Raw genomic sequence first — 13050 nt, forward strand, 5'->3', positions numbered from 1 at the left:
TATATCTCCCAATAAATTTTTGCAAACTATGGGTTTAACTATACAGAGCTTTAATTACTTGCTCTAAGCAAAAATAGTAAGAAGCAGAACTGGAAACAGAGCTGATAAACTTCTTCAAGATGATCTTGCTTCCTTGCTCCAGTATTCTGCAAGTAAAATAGATTTTAACATATAATTCCAAATATTCTTTTTTATCTTATCCTTAAGTGGGTGAAGGAACAAATTAATATATAAGTGTAATCACTTGTTCACATTTAATTAAAATGAATGAAACAATGCTTATTACCGTTGGCTGAAAATCTTATCCAATACTTAGATATTTTAATGGTTAAATCTTAGTTTTACAATCATGCTAGTTAACGTAATAAAGTTCTAGCTATTCTGAGTAAGTTAGAAATAAAGACTTGTGGAAGATTGTGTTAATCGTTTCCTGTGAGAAATGGGTGATCTGACGAGATAATGCTGAGTCACAGCTGTGCCATTAAAAATTGTGCTACAAGCACTATTTCATAAGTCTACTTGAGAAGAAATCCTGGACTGTCTCAATCCATTGCTCTTTTTGTGGTAGATTTCGACTTGACACTTCCAATAAAACATACTAGGGACGCTGCTGATCCATACTTGTAACAGCTCGTGTTACAGGTACAGCACCAATACCTAAAGCTTTGCTGATCTTTTAGACAAATATATATAAATATATGTATTCATAAAGGGGGCTGTGTGTACTCAGGAAGAAAATGAAAACTTCTATAGAAGTTTTTACAACCAAATAATATTTAAAAGTCTCCATGAATGAAAACCAAAGAAAGCAATACAGAGGGAAGACAGCAGAATTCTTACGCTCCTGTCAAATTTTTTTCTGAATTTCAGGATATGTGTGCAGTGTCGTGTCAATAGAGGCGGGGTGTGTGTGGAAATTACTACAACAAAAATAGTAGAAGTAGGGGTTGGAGGTAGCACAGGTGGCATCTGGTTTTCCTTTATACATCAAGATGTAGACATAATTAACAAAAGCTGTTCTTAAACATTCACGATGAGGTAAATGTCTCATATTAGGTTTTTTAAGTTTAGGAAATTTCCCTCTGTGGACACTCATAAACAGGCATAGTGGGGAAAAAGGTGTCATGCACTAGATATAATCCTTCCTGTATTGCTTGTTATTTGAATAGTCTTTCTTCTCATAGAACATTATCTAGGATCAGATGTCATGATACTTCTAATAAAGCTTCACTGAGTAGTTAATTACATTCTCTTCTAGGAAGTTTACATCATTCACTCATATTTCTAACATGAAACTCAACACTGCACGCTCTTTCTCGGTATGTAGAAAGTTTTGTACTTTATATAACCTTTGAAAGTTGCATTTCATTTTATACAGTAAGTTGAGGAAAGCAATTTATTTTGTACAGGAAATCTGTGGATTTTTCCTTGCTAAAAATGTGTATTTTTCCAATACCTGTTTCAATATCATTATTGGTTGGTTAATTAAAAAAAACTTCGTAAAACAAAGTTCCTTAAAAGAAAGAGGAAATCGTATGTATGTATATACACCCAGTGCCTACTACCTTGCAGAGAGTTTGTGCTTTTGCCTGTCTTTGTTCATTTACCCTTTTTATAAAACTAGGATGGAAAGAAATGGGATAAAATTGGAGACCAATTGATTTTTCATCCTCATTTCCTTTTTAGTACAACAGGAGGTTTCTGACCCATAGGCTGTCTCCTAAATAAGAAAGATTCTTTGTGCTAGGGGAAGTTGTAGTGATTAAAAAACCCAAAACTGCCACATCTGCAGAAAGTGTGTTGTTTTTAATTACTGTCAACTCATTTAATCTTTGCTTCCTCTCACCCACTTCCTTTTCCATTTATATGTGCAAGGGAAAACATAAAAACCTAGAATGATGAAAATAAGAAACATCTCTACCTGAATATTGCGTTTAAAAACAAACACTAGTGAAAAGTTGGAACAGGTTATGACATATAAGTGGATGACTGATGTTGCTGCTGGGTATAGAATGCTGATTTTTGTATGTATCATATATATGACTGAAATACTCTTGTATTTCAGTGGAACAATTTTGTAACTCACAGAACAGTGACTATATGTGTTCATAGTACAATTTTGTAATGTGTTTAATAATCCTGCCTAGTTCCTCTGAACATGATCGTAACTCTGAACTTTGTATTGATCAACAAGTTGTTGAATGTGCTCATTAGATTTGTATTTCATGGCTCACCCAGTGTATTGTGACCGATTTAGAACATCTGTTTCATGGAGAACCCCATTATTCTAGTTCTGTATTGTTATTTGTACTGTTTTAATTGTATCATGGTTCTATTGTATTAGTTTTATAGTACTCTAACTCCTAAAAATATTTTAAATGTAGTGGCATAAAGTACGTATCCATGACTTTCATTCTGATAATCTTATTTAGATACAATTCATTAACGCCACTCCTCTTTTTAAGCCATTTATGTTTTTAAAAGTTACTTGTATGGCTTTTCAGCGTATGTATTTGTTGGTAGTTAAGATAAAACCAGACCACTATTTTATGCTTTTAGTATTCTTACCTGTCACTGTCTCTTGCTGCCATAAATTATAAATTATTTTATATTTCTTTCCAGAGAGGCCAATGCTGATTGCAATTAAGTAAATAGCTAAATAAGCTGTAAGTTCTATTTAATACATAAAAAAGTAATTGTCTGCCTAGAAAGCAAATTATCTCATCTGATGTTGTAGCAGAAAGGATTTTGATGATTTTTTCTCCTGATTAGAGTTTTGCTCTTCCATGCCATAGTCCTTTGCTATGAGCCAAACAAATTTTTTGTTTATGGTTCATGTTACTGCTTCCTATACAAGTAATACTAATACTGTATTACAGTAAGTCTCCAGCTGGAATATGAAGCCTATTGCATTTGTTGTATGTATTACATAGTTTGATCTAGGTACAGGTATATGCCAGTATATAGTTAACATTTGTGATAATAAAAATAAACTTGCCTAATTAGATAAAAACTTGGACGAACTCAATTTTTGCATAGAAAGGGATATTCGAAATATTGAGAAGAATATTTCTAATACAGAGAGTTTCTTGTATAATTCTGGAAGTCTGAATGGATGTAAAGTGGGCCAGAAAGATTTTTCTCAAAGTATTTTAAAACTTAAGAAAGAAGCAACAGTGAAAAACCTTTCACTTCAGTTTAAAAGCTATAAGGAAATATTCAGTGAAGTGACTATAAAAGCTCTGTGAGACACGGAGGAAATGGGAAACTGTGTGGTTGCTTCTGATGCCACACCTTACACAGGGGAACTAGAGGAAGCCATTTGTATTCTAAATAATCCTGATTTTGATTGGATGAAAGAAGGTGGTTAAATGAGCTATGCTTTACAGAAGCTATATCAAAAGCTCAGATTGAGTTACTCTGTTGGTGATCATTATTTTGCAACCATGTAAGTCAAGAATCCCAGTAATGAGTCAGAGTCCCATTGGGAGAGGAATAGTACAGCTAACAAGCAGAAAGGTGTGGAATTTTTTTGGCTGAGAATCTAGAAATAAGTTTGCGTAGTGGCAATTTTAAGATTTGTCTGTAAAACATATCTCTTAAGATGATGCTAAAAGCAGTGTTGCGTGGTATTGGTTCTGAAAATGAAAAGAAATCAGGAAGTCTGTGTGCAGTGCAAAACATTTCACTGTTATGTTAGGGTAGAGGGAAGTGTGGACATTTCACTTCTTACAAAATGTTAACTTTGTTATGCATTTGTAGTTCTTTTCCTGCTACGTTGCAAGATCAAAACGCAGCTGTTCTCAATAACATGCATTTATACTGTTAGGTGTATTTTGCTGTGATATCATTATAACTAAAGAATGTGGTTAAATGAGGTTTTACAATACCATCTTCTGCAGGAGGGAGGTCCTTGCTTTTATGTGCCCTGCTGATAGGTTTGGTACATGCATGGAAATCTTAGGAAAAGCTAGTAAGAACACCAACTATGTCTTTTTTGTTCCTTTGCTTTTAAAGAGAGGAATTATCAGGTTGTTGTGGGTTTGTTTTTTTGGATGAGGAGGAGGAGTGAAGACAGCAGTTCAATTTGCTTGTGAAAGAATATATTTTAGGAATAATTAGAAATCCTTCTGGAAATAAATACTTCAGTTGCATGTGTAGAGAGCACGTTTAGAAATTTTAAGAAAAAGCAAACTTAAAGCCGCTAGTATGGAAGACATTTTAATACAGTTTTGAGTATATTAATCCCTCTTTTTCTCTCTTTCTTGAATTCCATATATGAAATAAGTATAGGGTTGCTAAGTATGTATTATCATATTGTATTGTCTAGATAATGATCCTATTCAGTGTGTATGGAAGAAGAAATTAGAGTGAAATTTTAACCTCATCTTAATATTAACTTCATTGGAGCTATTTAATTCATCATTAATGCCTGTCTGCTACAGCTCAAACTAGAAAAGAGTAAGAAAAGCCAAAGGTATGAGGGAGAAGGTGTGATATACTAAATATCAAGAGATGAGGTTGTTAATAAGCATGCGGAGTCTCAGAAATTTTATTTTTCTAAGTTACATTTTTTTAAAAACCTAGTTTGTTTTTTACTTGGTTAGTATGTTTGTGTGTAAGGCTCTAGACTGTTACACTCTCACTCTGTCTTACTGTTAGGAATGTCAGTTGATGAAGGAGTTTGGAAAGTTACACTTGCAAGGATTCTGCCCCAGATTACGGCGAAATTCAATGAAGTCCATTGTTTTTTCTGTTCTGGACTTACATCACTGCAATAACAGTAATTCATAAATAACTTTTTTTATTTGATGAGCATTTTTTCCTACTTACGGTATTTTAAATTCCAGAAGGCTCAAAGCATTTTAAGACCTACGTACAGTAAGTACGGAATCATTGTTACAAGCCAGAATTCAAAGAAGTAAATTGGAGTGTGCAATGGAATTATGTATATGGCTATGTGGGAAGAGGAGGAAATTTTGGCTCAGAATCTAAGTCAAACTCTAGAAATTACAAAAAGTGATGTATGATACAGAAAAGAGCTGTCAGGACCCAATTTAACCACAGTTATTCTGTCTGCCTTCACCTCTTCTTGAGTGTATGTAGAGATAATTGATCAAACCCATTCAGTTTTCTCTGGAAGCATAAGGAGTTGAGATTTGAACCAGTTGTTCTTTGGACTTTAGGGAATTACCGTCCGTTAGCTGAGCAGCTGGATTCAACATTTTTCTTTAGATTCCTTAAACTATCAACAACATTTATAAAAATGGTCAGACTGGTCAGAAATTAGTATAAAAATATGAAACTCTGTCCTCTGCTTCTCATTTAAATTTCAAGTTGCATAGAAAGAGATGACTGCACTTACTAATTGGCTCTAACTGAAAACAAGGTTTTCAGAAAAACAAATTTGAGATTCTCCTTTTTATCACGAAAGCTGGTTGTGATTCTGTATTTGTTCAGCTTAGGCTGTGACTATTTGAATAAAGAAACCAAGTTTCCGTATTGTATTGTTATAGAATACCTTTGGACAAAAAAGTACTTTGTAATTTTTCCATCCTGGCTTTTATGCGTAGTTTTGTAAAGTATCTTTGTGAGTTACAAAGATTTATGCGTTATAGGATGTGTAAGAGAAGGTTAATGAGGTCTTGGGTAATGAACACTAGCAAGACTTCTGTATATATTTCTATTCTTAAATAAAAGTCATCCTCACAGAACAGAATATATGTACATCTGACGCAACTTCTGTGAAGTTTTTATAACTGTGGAGTGCCCCCTTTAAAAACGTATCTATGAGCTCGATATCCTAATTGATACTCAGTTTAAAAGATTTGTAGAGTTAAAGACTTTAGTGCTTTTATGAAATTGCATTAATATGTTTCTATGCAGTTACAGATAATATGAAAGCTCTCTAATATTCTGTTTTATGCATATTGGAAGCTATTTATTATACAAGCAGGTGTTCAGAATATTAAAATTCATATTTGTCCCGTACAGCTACAGAACAGTGTGAGAGAAGAAAATGTTGCTCGAATGGGTATATAATACTTCAGTGAACAACTCAAAATGGGGTGTCTACATTGTTCTAGCATGAATGAGATAAATCGGAATACAGATTTTTTCTTTTTTTTTTTTTTTTCTTTTTTCCCCCCCTTTCCTTACTTTATGTGACTTCTAAGTAATGTGTGGTGTTACAGGTTATGGTACTGTAGGTATGATTGTCTGATGTTATCCGAGTTCTAATTTTCATTTGCCAAACTTTTAACTATTTTGGTAGAAATTTTGCATTCTAGATGTCTGCCTTTGGATGACTTTCTTTTGAAAATTTCAACCAAAATGGTTCAAATATTCCCAAGACTGAAGCTATTGGAAAGATACTTCTCAATGTTAGTTTTTTGAGAGACCTTTGAAAGTCTGTAACTATTTAACACTTGAGCAGAGCAACTGTGACATGTTATATTACATTGTATTATGAACATAGAAAGGGGCTAATAAGGACTGTATAGATAATCTTAGTTCTTGGAGTTCCCATGTTTTGGATGCTTATTTTATAATCTTGTTTTGTTGCCACGTGGGTGTACAACAGTTTACACTATGTGATTTATCTCATTTTGCTTTAGATTATTGGTTGCCAAGTCAGAAGAGAGCCACTGGAGTCTACTGAACGGTATACTCGTTGGATCAATAATCTGACTGAAGGACAACTTCTTACACAGGTATTCTTGTTTCAGCTGCGACTGAAATTACAGCAGAAAAATAGAGCAAGAGGTTTATTTAGATGGATTTTTTCAGTCATTAGCAATACTTGATAACTTACTAAGGTTATCAGATTCTTAGATTTAAAGGCTAGTCTTTTCAATAAGAGACAAGTTTATGGTGAATGGGATCATTATGTAATGATGAGTTCACACTGAGTGAGAGTGAAGCTTTCAACTTTGGGTTTGGAGTGAGCCTTGCATTTCTCACTGCTATCTGTGGTTAAAGGAATATGCTTTCATGTTCTAATAATTAGTTTAGGGTTTTCTTTTTAAAAGATGTATTTGAATGCAAAAGGGGAAAAAAAAAATTCGTTCTTGAGAACGATTCCCCCTCTGCCCCAAGGTTAGGTACTGACTGCTTCTGTATCTGTTTAAGTTTTACTGGAGATCATTTTGAAATAGCAGTTCTTCAGGCATTAAACATTGGACTCATTATACATGCTTGTAAGTAAGATGCGTCTTGTGCAACTGAAGATGACAGTTTTGGCATAAAGAAAGGTTGTTTCGTTAGGCAGGCAGCCAGTGCTGAACTAAAAGAGACTTTGGCAAAAACAAGTTAAACTGTGGAAGAAATCAGTCTAGCTTGTGGAGAAATGTGTATACTGAGTATTATAAGAAATCTAATGGATGGCTAGCAGAAAACATCTCAGAAGGCATTAAAATGCAAGTGTTTGGGGTTGCGTTTTGTGATGCTATGGTAGGAAGACATTTGCTTTTGATTTTCCTGGATTTAAGTGGCTGAAAAAGATTAACATGCCCATGTTTATTAGACTTCATTGTAAACTGTGTTGTGTTTTTCCCCATTACCCTAACCCTCAAAGACATACTTACAATGACCATACTAGAGCCTGTAACAGAAGTAATCTATAGACCTTGTTTTAAAATCAGCAGTAGTATTATGTTTCCCTATAATTCACCAAGTGAAAGTGGTAACAGAAAAAGTTAGCCATGGAATATTTGGATTCGCCTTTGAATATAGCATTAGAAAAAAATTATAGATTTAAACCAGTGAACTTGTCTGACAGCAACATCTGGATCACTGTGTTACTGAAGAGAAAGAAAAACTTGAGGATGTAAAAACTTGTCCTACAGAATCTGAAGTGTTTCATCTAAGTGGCCACTGAATGGAATTAAGGTGGAAATTAGAAGAAATATCCTAATTTTGAGATTATGTAAGGGGAGGTATACAAGAAGAAAACTCATTTTGAGATGTGGGGATGTGTGTCTTCTGGAAGAGATTATTAAATACAGTGTTTCTGATAGTAGGATGAAAATACAGTGACCTGGGAAGTCCCTTGCAATTTTATGTGCCTACAAGTATCTCTTAAAGCCTTAATCAAGCAGCATGTGCAATCCATTATTTTTACATATGATTTAGTCACACATTTTACAAATAGATGAGTAATTCTGGAAAATATATTGGGTTGGGAACCAGAAGGCTGCATAGCAGAACTTGTGCTACTTGTCCATGAGTTTATCAAGAAGATGAGATTTATAGAATCACACTATTTTTTCCTAATTAATTTTTTTAACTCCTTACTTTTTACTCCACCAAATTTAACGCAGAAATAGAAGTTCCTCAAAGACACTAGATTTCTGAAAATTCTGTGGAAGTATGAAGCTGGGAGAGCTTGTACAGCACCAGCTGCAATTCATATGTTGTTAAGCACCACAGAATCCACTTGATCAGAGATTTTTAGGTGCCCAATCATAAGACAAGCTTCATCTGTGGCACACATCTGTAGGAAGCTTGGCTTTTCTAACTCTGGTGATAAAGGAACTGCTTGATTTCCAGAGCGGTGCATGTCAGCATATGTCACCTCTTCTGCCTCAGTATGCATTCTTCTGATTAGAAATTCAGGTAGGGAGGTAATTATTTTGCTTTTCCTTTTCCTTGACTTAAAAAAGGATGGGGAGGAGGAGGAATTGGGAGTAAAAACCATCTCAGCTGTTCTTTAATAATCAGGATATGAATCAATTATGTAAGGTTAGGCCTCCTTTGTCCCGCTCCTCTGCTCCCGATACACCGTACGTTTTATTTTGGGTGTGCTTTTTTAAACTCTCTTCAGTAAATAAGCCCCAAGAAAACTATAACGATGGGCCTTTGGTAATGGATTTGTGGAATCTCTGCGAGGAGCAGTCCTTCAGGGAATTCAGGAAAATTGGCTTTAATTTACAGCATATTGTCTCCAGCAGTTTCCTGTAGTGAAAGAATGTTCAGCTTTTTTTAGCTGTCTCTGTACTTAGTGCCCAGCTTTTTTCTAGTTACTTCTGTTGCATTTCTGTATCGTGCACATGCAAATTATTTGTGCTGTAAATTGGGAAACAAGCAACCAATTAAATAAAAATCGGCAGTTGTCAAGATCATGTAATCCCCTATCATCATATTTATGTTATTGATCACATAATGTCCTATAGCATTTGATTGCTTTACTAGACAGTGACTAAAGTCCAGTTTGAAAGAAGTGGGTGGTAGCAGATGTTTTGTTAGGTGGTTGGATGGCTTCATATGCCTTGATGCTGGCTGCTGGTTTTATATCACTTGAGTCAATACCAGATTTTTGGATCAAATGTCCATCCCCTGTCCTCATGCTGAGAAGATCATTCAATACAAAATGCTTCTAGCATTTTAACTTTTCTTTTCCCTTAGCTATGGCCTCTTGATGCTTACTCATCCATTAAATGTTTCTCTAAACAATTATACTGTAACATTCCAAAGATACTTTATGGTATGCGTGAAATTTCAGAATATGTACCCCAGAGAGTGTGGTGGGAGTAAGAGAGTACAAAGAGAGCATAATAATGAGAAAACTACTCTTTAAAAGATTAATATTTGCTTGTTTAAGGTTATGATCTATATAAATGATGAGTGATTAAAACACACTTTTCTAGGTATACTAATATAAGCCTTAATATGCATGTATGTGTGTTCTGGTAGACTTGCTATCTTTCTGACTAATAATAAAAAAAAAAAAGATAACTTTAACTGTTCAGTAAGTGCAGAGCACAGTGACAGGTACAGGAAGAAAACGAGCAAACAGATTAAGAGAACTGACTGTTTTGATGTTGGAATAAGTGAAAAAATGTAGATTAAAACTAATCCTACAGGATATCCGAGTCTGAATTGTGCTTGAAATGGGATTGAAGTTTGATCATGCAGCGCTTCTTGTATACTGGAAATTTTACTGTGCTGTATAAGTAAAAAGGTCTGAATGGTTTTAAGGTTGGATTAATTACACAAATATTTATACAAGTAGTTTTTAAGGATTGTTGCTGACTTTAAGTAAAACAGCTGTGTTCATATCCGTGTCTGTTAAATCACTACTTTAGGTTAGTTTAGTCTCACAGCCTATGAAGTATTATATTCAGCCTGAAGCATAATTCCATCTGACCTACCATTTTTTCTTCCCCAAAGACAAGAGACTTCTCTGCTTTCATATGGTTGTTCACTTAGAAAGCAGACGGCAAGCTTAGAGTGACATGTGAGGAGGCTCCTACAAAAAGGAGTGAGCTCTATGGTTGGTAAGACTGGACTGTCCTAATTTAGAAAAATAATCATCTGAACAAAACATGATGATTCTGTATGTCTGTTGTCCACTGTAATGTGTCTGTATTGCTTCCTGATACATACTGTACTTTGCAGATTATCTCAGAACTCTGTGTGTTGGATAAGTCTGGAAGTTTTCACAGGTCATTTGTAGTTCTTACCGGTAATCTATCTGGACCACCTGATAGGAGAACAGTAATTTACGTGTTCGAGTTGCATACACTTTTCTGTGCTGTTACAGGTGCCTGTTAAATTTAGCTGATAGGTTTAAAAGCTGTGCTTCTCTACTTATCAAGTCTTCCTATATTAGAGTTTAATATTTGGTAGAAGTTCATGCTACAAATTGGCATTTACTACAGATACTCGGCTTGGAAATAGATCCAGCACTTCGGTTGAGTCGAGCAGGTAGCTTGTTTTTAAGGCAAGAAGGATGTGATAACATGGCTGGACCTTTTCTGTGGTTTTGATACACTCAATATTGCACTGTCATCATGTATCTCAATAGGCAACTTCTTACTGGTAAAAAGCTGATAGTAGATTGCAGGTAGGATGAATTTTCCATGTGGGCCACAGATTGAGTATCTCTGGCCTAGAGCATCTGTTTTGTCTACTTGCAGACCAGAAAATTCCACCTTTGTAAGTGCTAGGGTTGGTTGTCAGTGTGTCAGAACTGAAATAACAACTGAGGTGGCAATCTGAAAGTGCATATATGCAATGCCTGTTGTCTGATTATATTAATAAAGGCAAAAACTAGACAGAGGGTAAGACTTTTTTGCTTAAGAATGAATAAAACAGGAAAAGGCTGACTGGTAGATCTGCCCCCCACCCCTGTATCTTTGCCACTATTAATGGCTCACTTGTATTTGTTGTCTTTCAATAAAAAGATACTCAACACTTCCTTGGGATTTTTTGTCACTGTTCCCTCTTCCTTCACCCATGTTATCTAAAAATGTCATTAATAGTGAAGTCCTGATGTTTTTCTACTGAGTGAAAGAACCCAAAGTCACAGAGTGATTAATTACAGTAGATTCTACTAGTTTGTGTGGGATTAAGCATATACCATACAAGACAAAAACCAATTGGCTGCTTCCTTTTGTGGTTGATCCTTGTTCTTCTCTGGAGGAGAATGAAGCAGTTTCACAAGCTATTCACAAATGTTTATATTTACATTTGAAAATGCATGTCAAAGGAGTTCATGGAGTTCTAGAAAGTTTAATGAGAAGTGGCTTACCCACATCTGTGAACTCAAAGCACAATTAGAATTTCCTAGTGAGGCTTTATGTCAAGGTATCTCAGGGTCAAATATTTTTGAACTTAGAAACAGGTTTGCAGTGGTTCAGAAATGTATACAGATTTTACTTTGTGTGTTAGCAATTTTGCATAAGTTTAAAGGTATACAGTAGGGGAAAGTGCTAAATAACTTGGATTTTTCCTTTTCATATTTTCTTTTGATAATTTGCATGCTTAAACAAGGCTTGAATGTAATTTATAATACATGGTAATATTTAAATAGAACAGAGACATTATAATATAGTATAAAAGCAACTTGGAGTACAAGAAGTTTGGCTACATTCCAAAAAGCTCTTGATGAATACAGTCTTACAGCATGATGGATACTTGTATGGCAGGAAAAACATGATATGATTTTGATGGACACTGAAATTAAGCAGGCAGAAAACAGTTTGTCTCTGATTTGAGCTATGATTTGTTCCAGCTGATGATCTTTTCTTGTATTTTAAGTAATTAATCATACCAATATGGAATGCAACATGTTTGCATCCTAAAAAACATTTTTCTTAAGACATTTGATGTAAGATAGACGGGTAATGCCAAATGTAAAGGAAAATTGTCAAGGATTAAGGTTTCAGAAATGCATCATTTGTTTCCCAAACCATTATTAACGTTTATGTCCTCTCAGTACTTCTGAAAATTACTTTGAAAAATAGAGGAAGAAGTTAAAATAAAATCAGCACTTGGTTATTAATGTAGGACTGCAGTTAGGGACATGGATGGAACCAACTAATAACTTCCAGTTTCTGAATGCTCCACTTCTTGTTTGATTTTCCATATTTATCCTGTTGATATGCTAGCTTACAAATAAACAGCCTTTAAGCTTCACTTTGGGCTTCTATATCATTGCCTTTTATATCTTAAGGAAACATCATCTTTGTCTAACAGATGAGAGACAAAACCCAGTTTTTGTTTAAAATTATAGGTGGGATACTGAAGTAGCTCTGACTTTTTTTTTTCTTTCAAAACCAAAAGCCTACTCCAAATACAAGTTTCCAACTAATTTAGTGATGTTTATTTTTCAGTTGGTGCTTCACATATGAGAGCACAGAGCAGATACACCCTTAACTTCCTGTGATTTTCTTTCTTTGAATTTAAAATCAAAGTGCTGATTCCACAAAAAAAAAAAGGAAATAATTTTACTGTGGCTTTTAGTGTAATAAAAATTACTGATTTCAAACATACCTTTACTGCAGTGCAGCTCCCTGTTATAGCCTTATATATAGGAAAAAAACATTTATTTGTCTCTTGCAACTGGGCACTTAACAGTTTTTCACTGTTTTAAAAATTGTGTACGAGCACAAGTTAAGTATGTTTTATTTATTATTGGAAAATAACTTCCTTTTTTGGTCTCAGCTTTTAGTGATAAAAGTACTGGGCCAGATTTTCAGGAGAGCTCCATAGTTTCCATAGTAATTGGAGTAGCTGAGTATGTGAGTTAGAAAGCATCATTTCCCA

At 34.6% G+C, this 13050-nt stretch overlaps 1 protein-coding gene across 1 annotated transcript in view; it reads left to right on the forward strand.

Moving 5' to 3' along the window:
* Window positions 1-6713, forward strand: part of LOC104166129 (UDP-GlcNAc:betaGal beta-1,3-N-acetylglucosaminyltransferase-like protein 1) — a gene marked incomplete at its 3' end in the record, with an annotated part of 34031 nt that extends 27318 nt beyond the window's left edge. Inside the window, exon 5 of the mRNA XM_009705959.1 lies at window positions 6618-6713. Coding sequence (XP_009704261.1) covers window positions 6618-6713 — 96 coding nt within the window. The remainder of the gene's footprint in view (window positions 1-6617) is intronic.
* Window positions 6714-13050: the final 6337 nt, after the last annotated feature.

Source organism: Cariama cristata, unplaced genomic scaffold, assembly GCF_000690535.1.
Source record: "Cariama cristata isolate BGI_N322 unplaced genomic scaffold, ASM69053v1 scaffold3158, whole genome shotgun sequence".
NCBI classification, from domain to species: domain Eukaryota; kingdom Metazoa; phylum Chordata; class Aves; order Cariamiformes; family Cariamidae; genus Cariama; species Cariama cristata.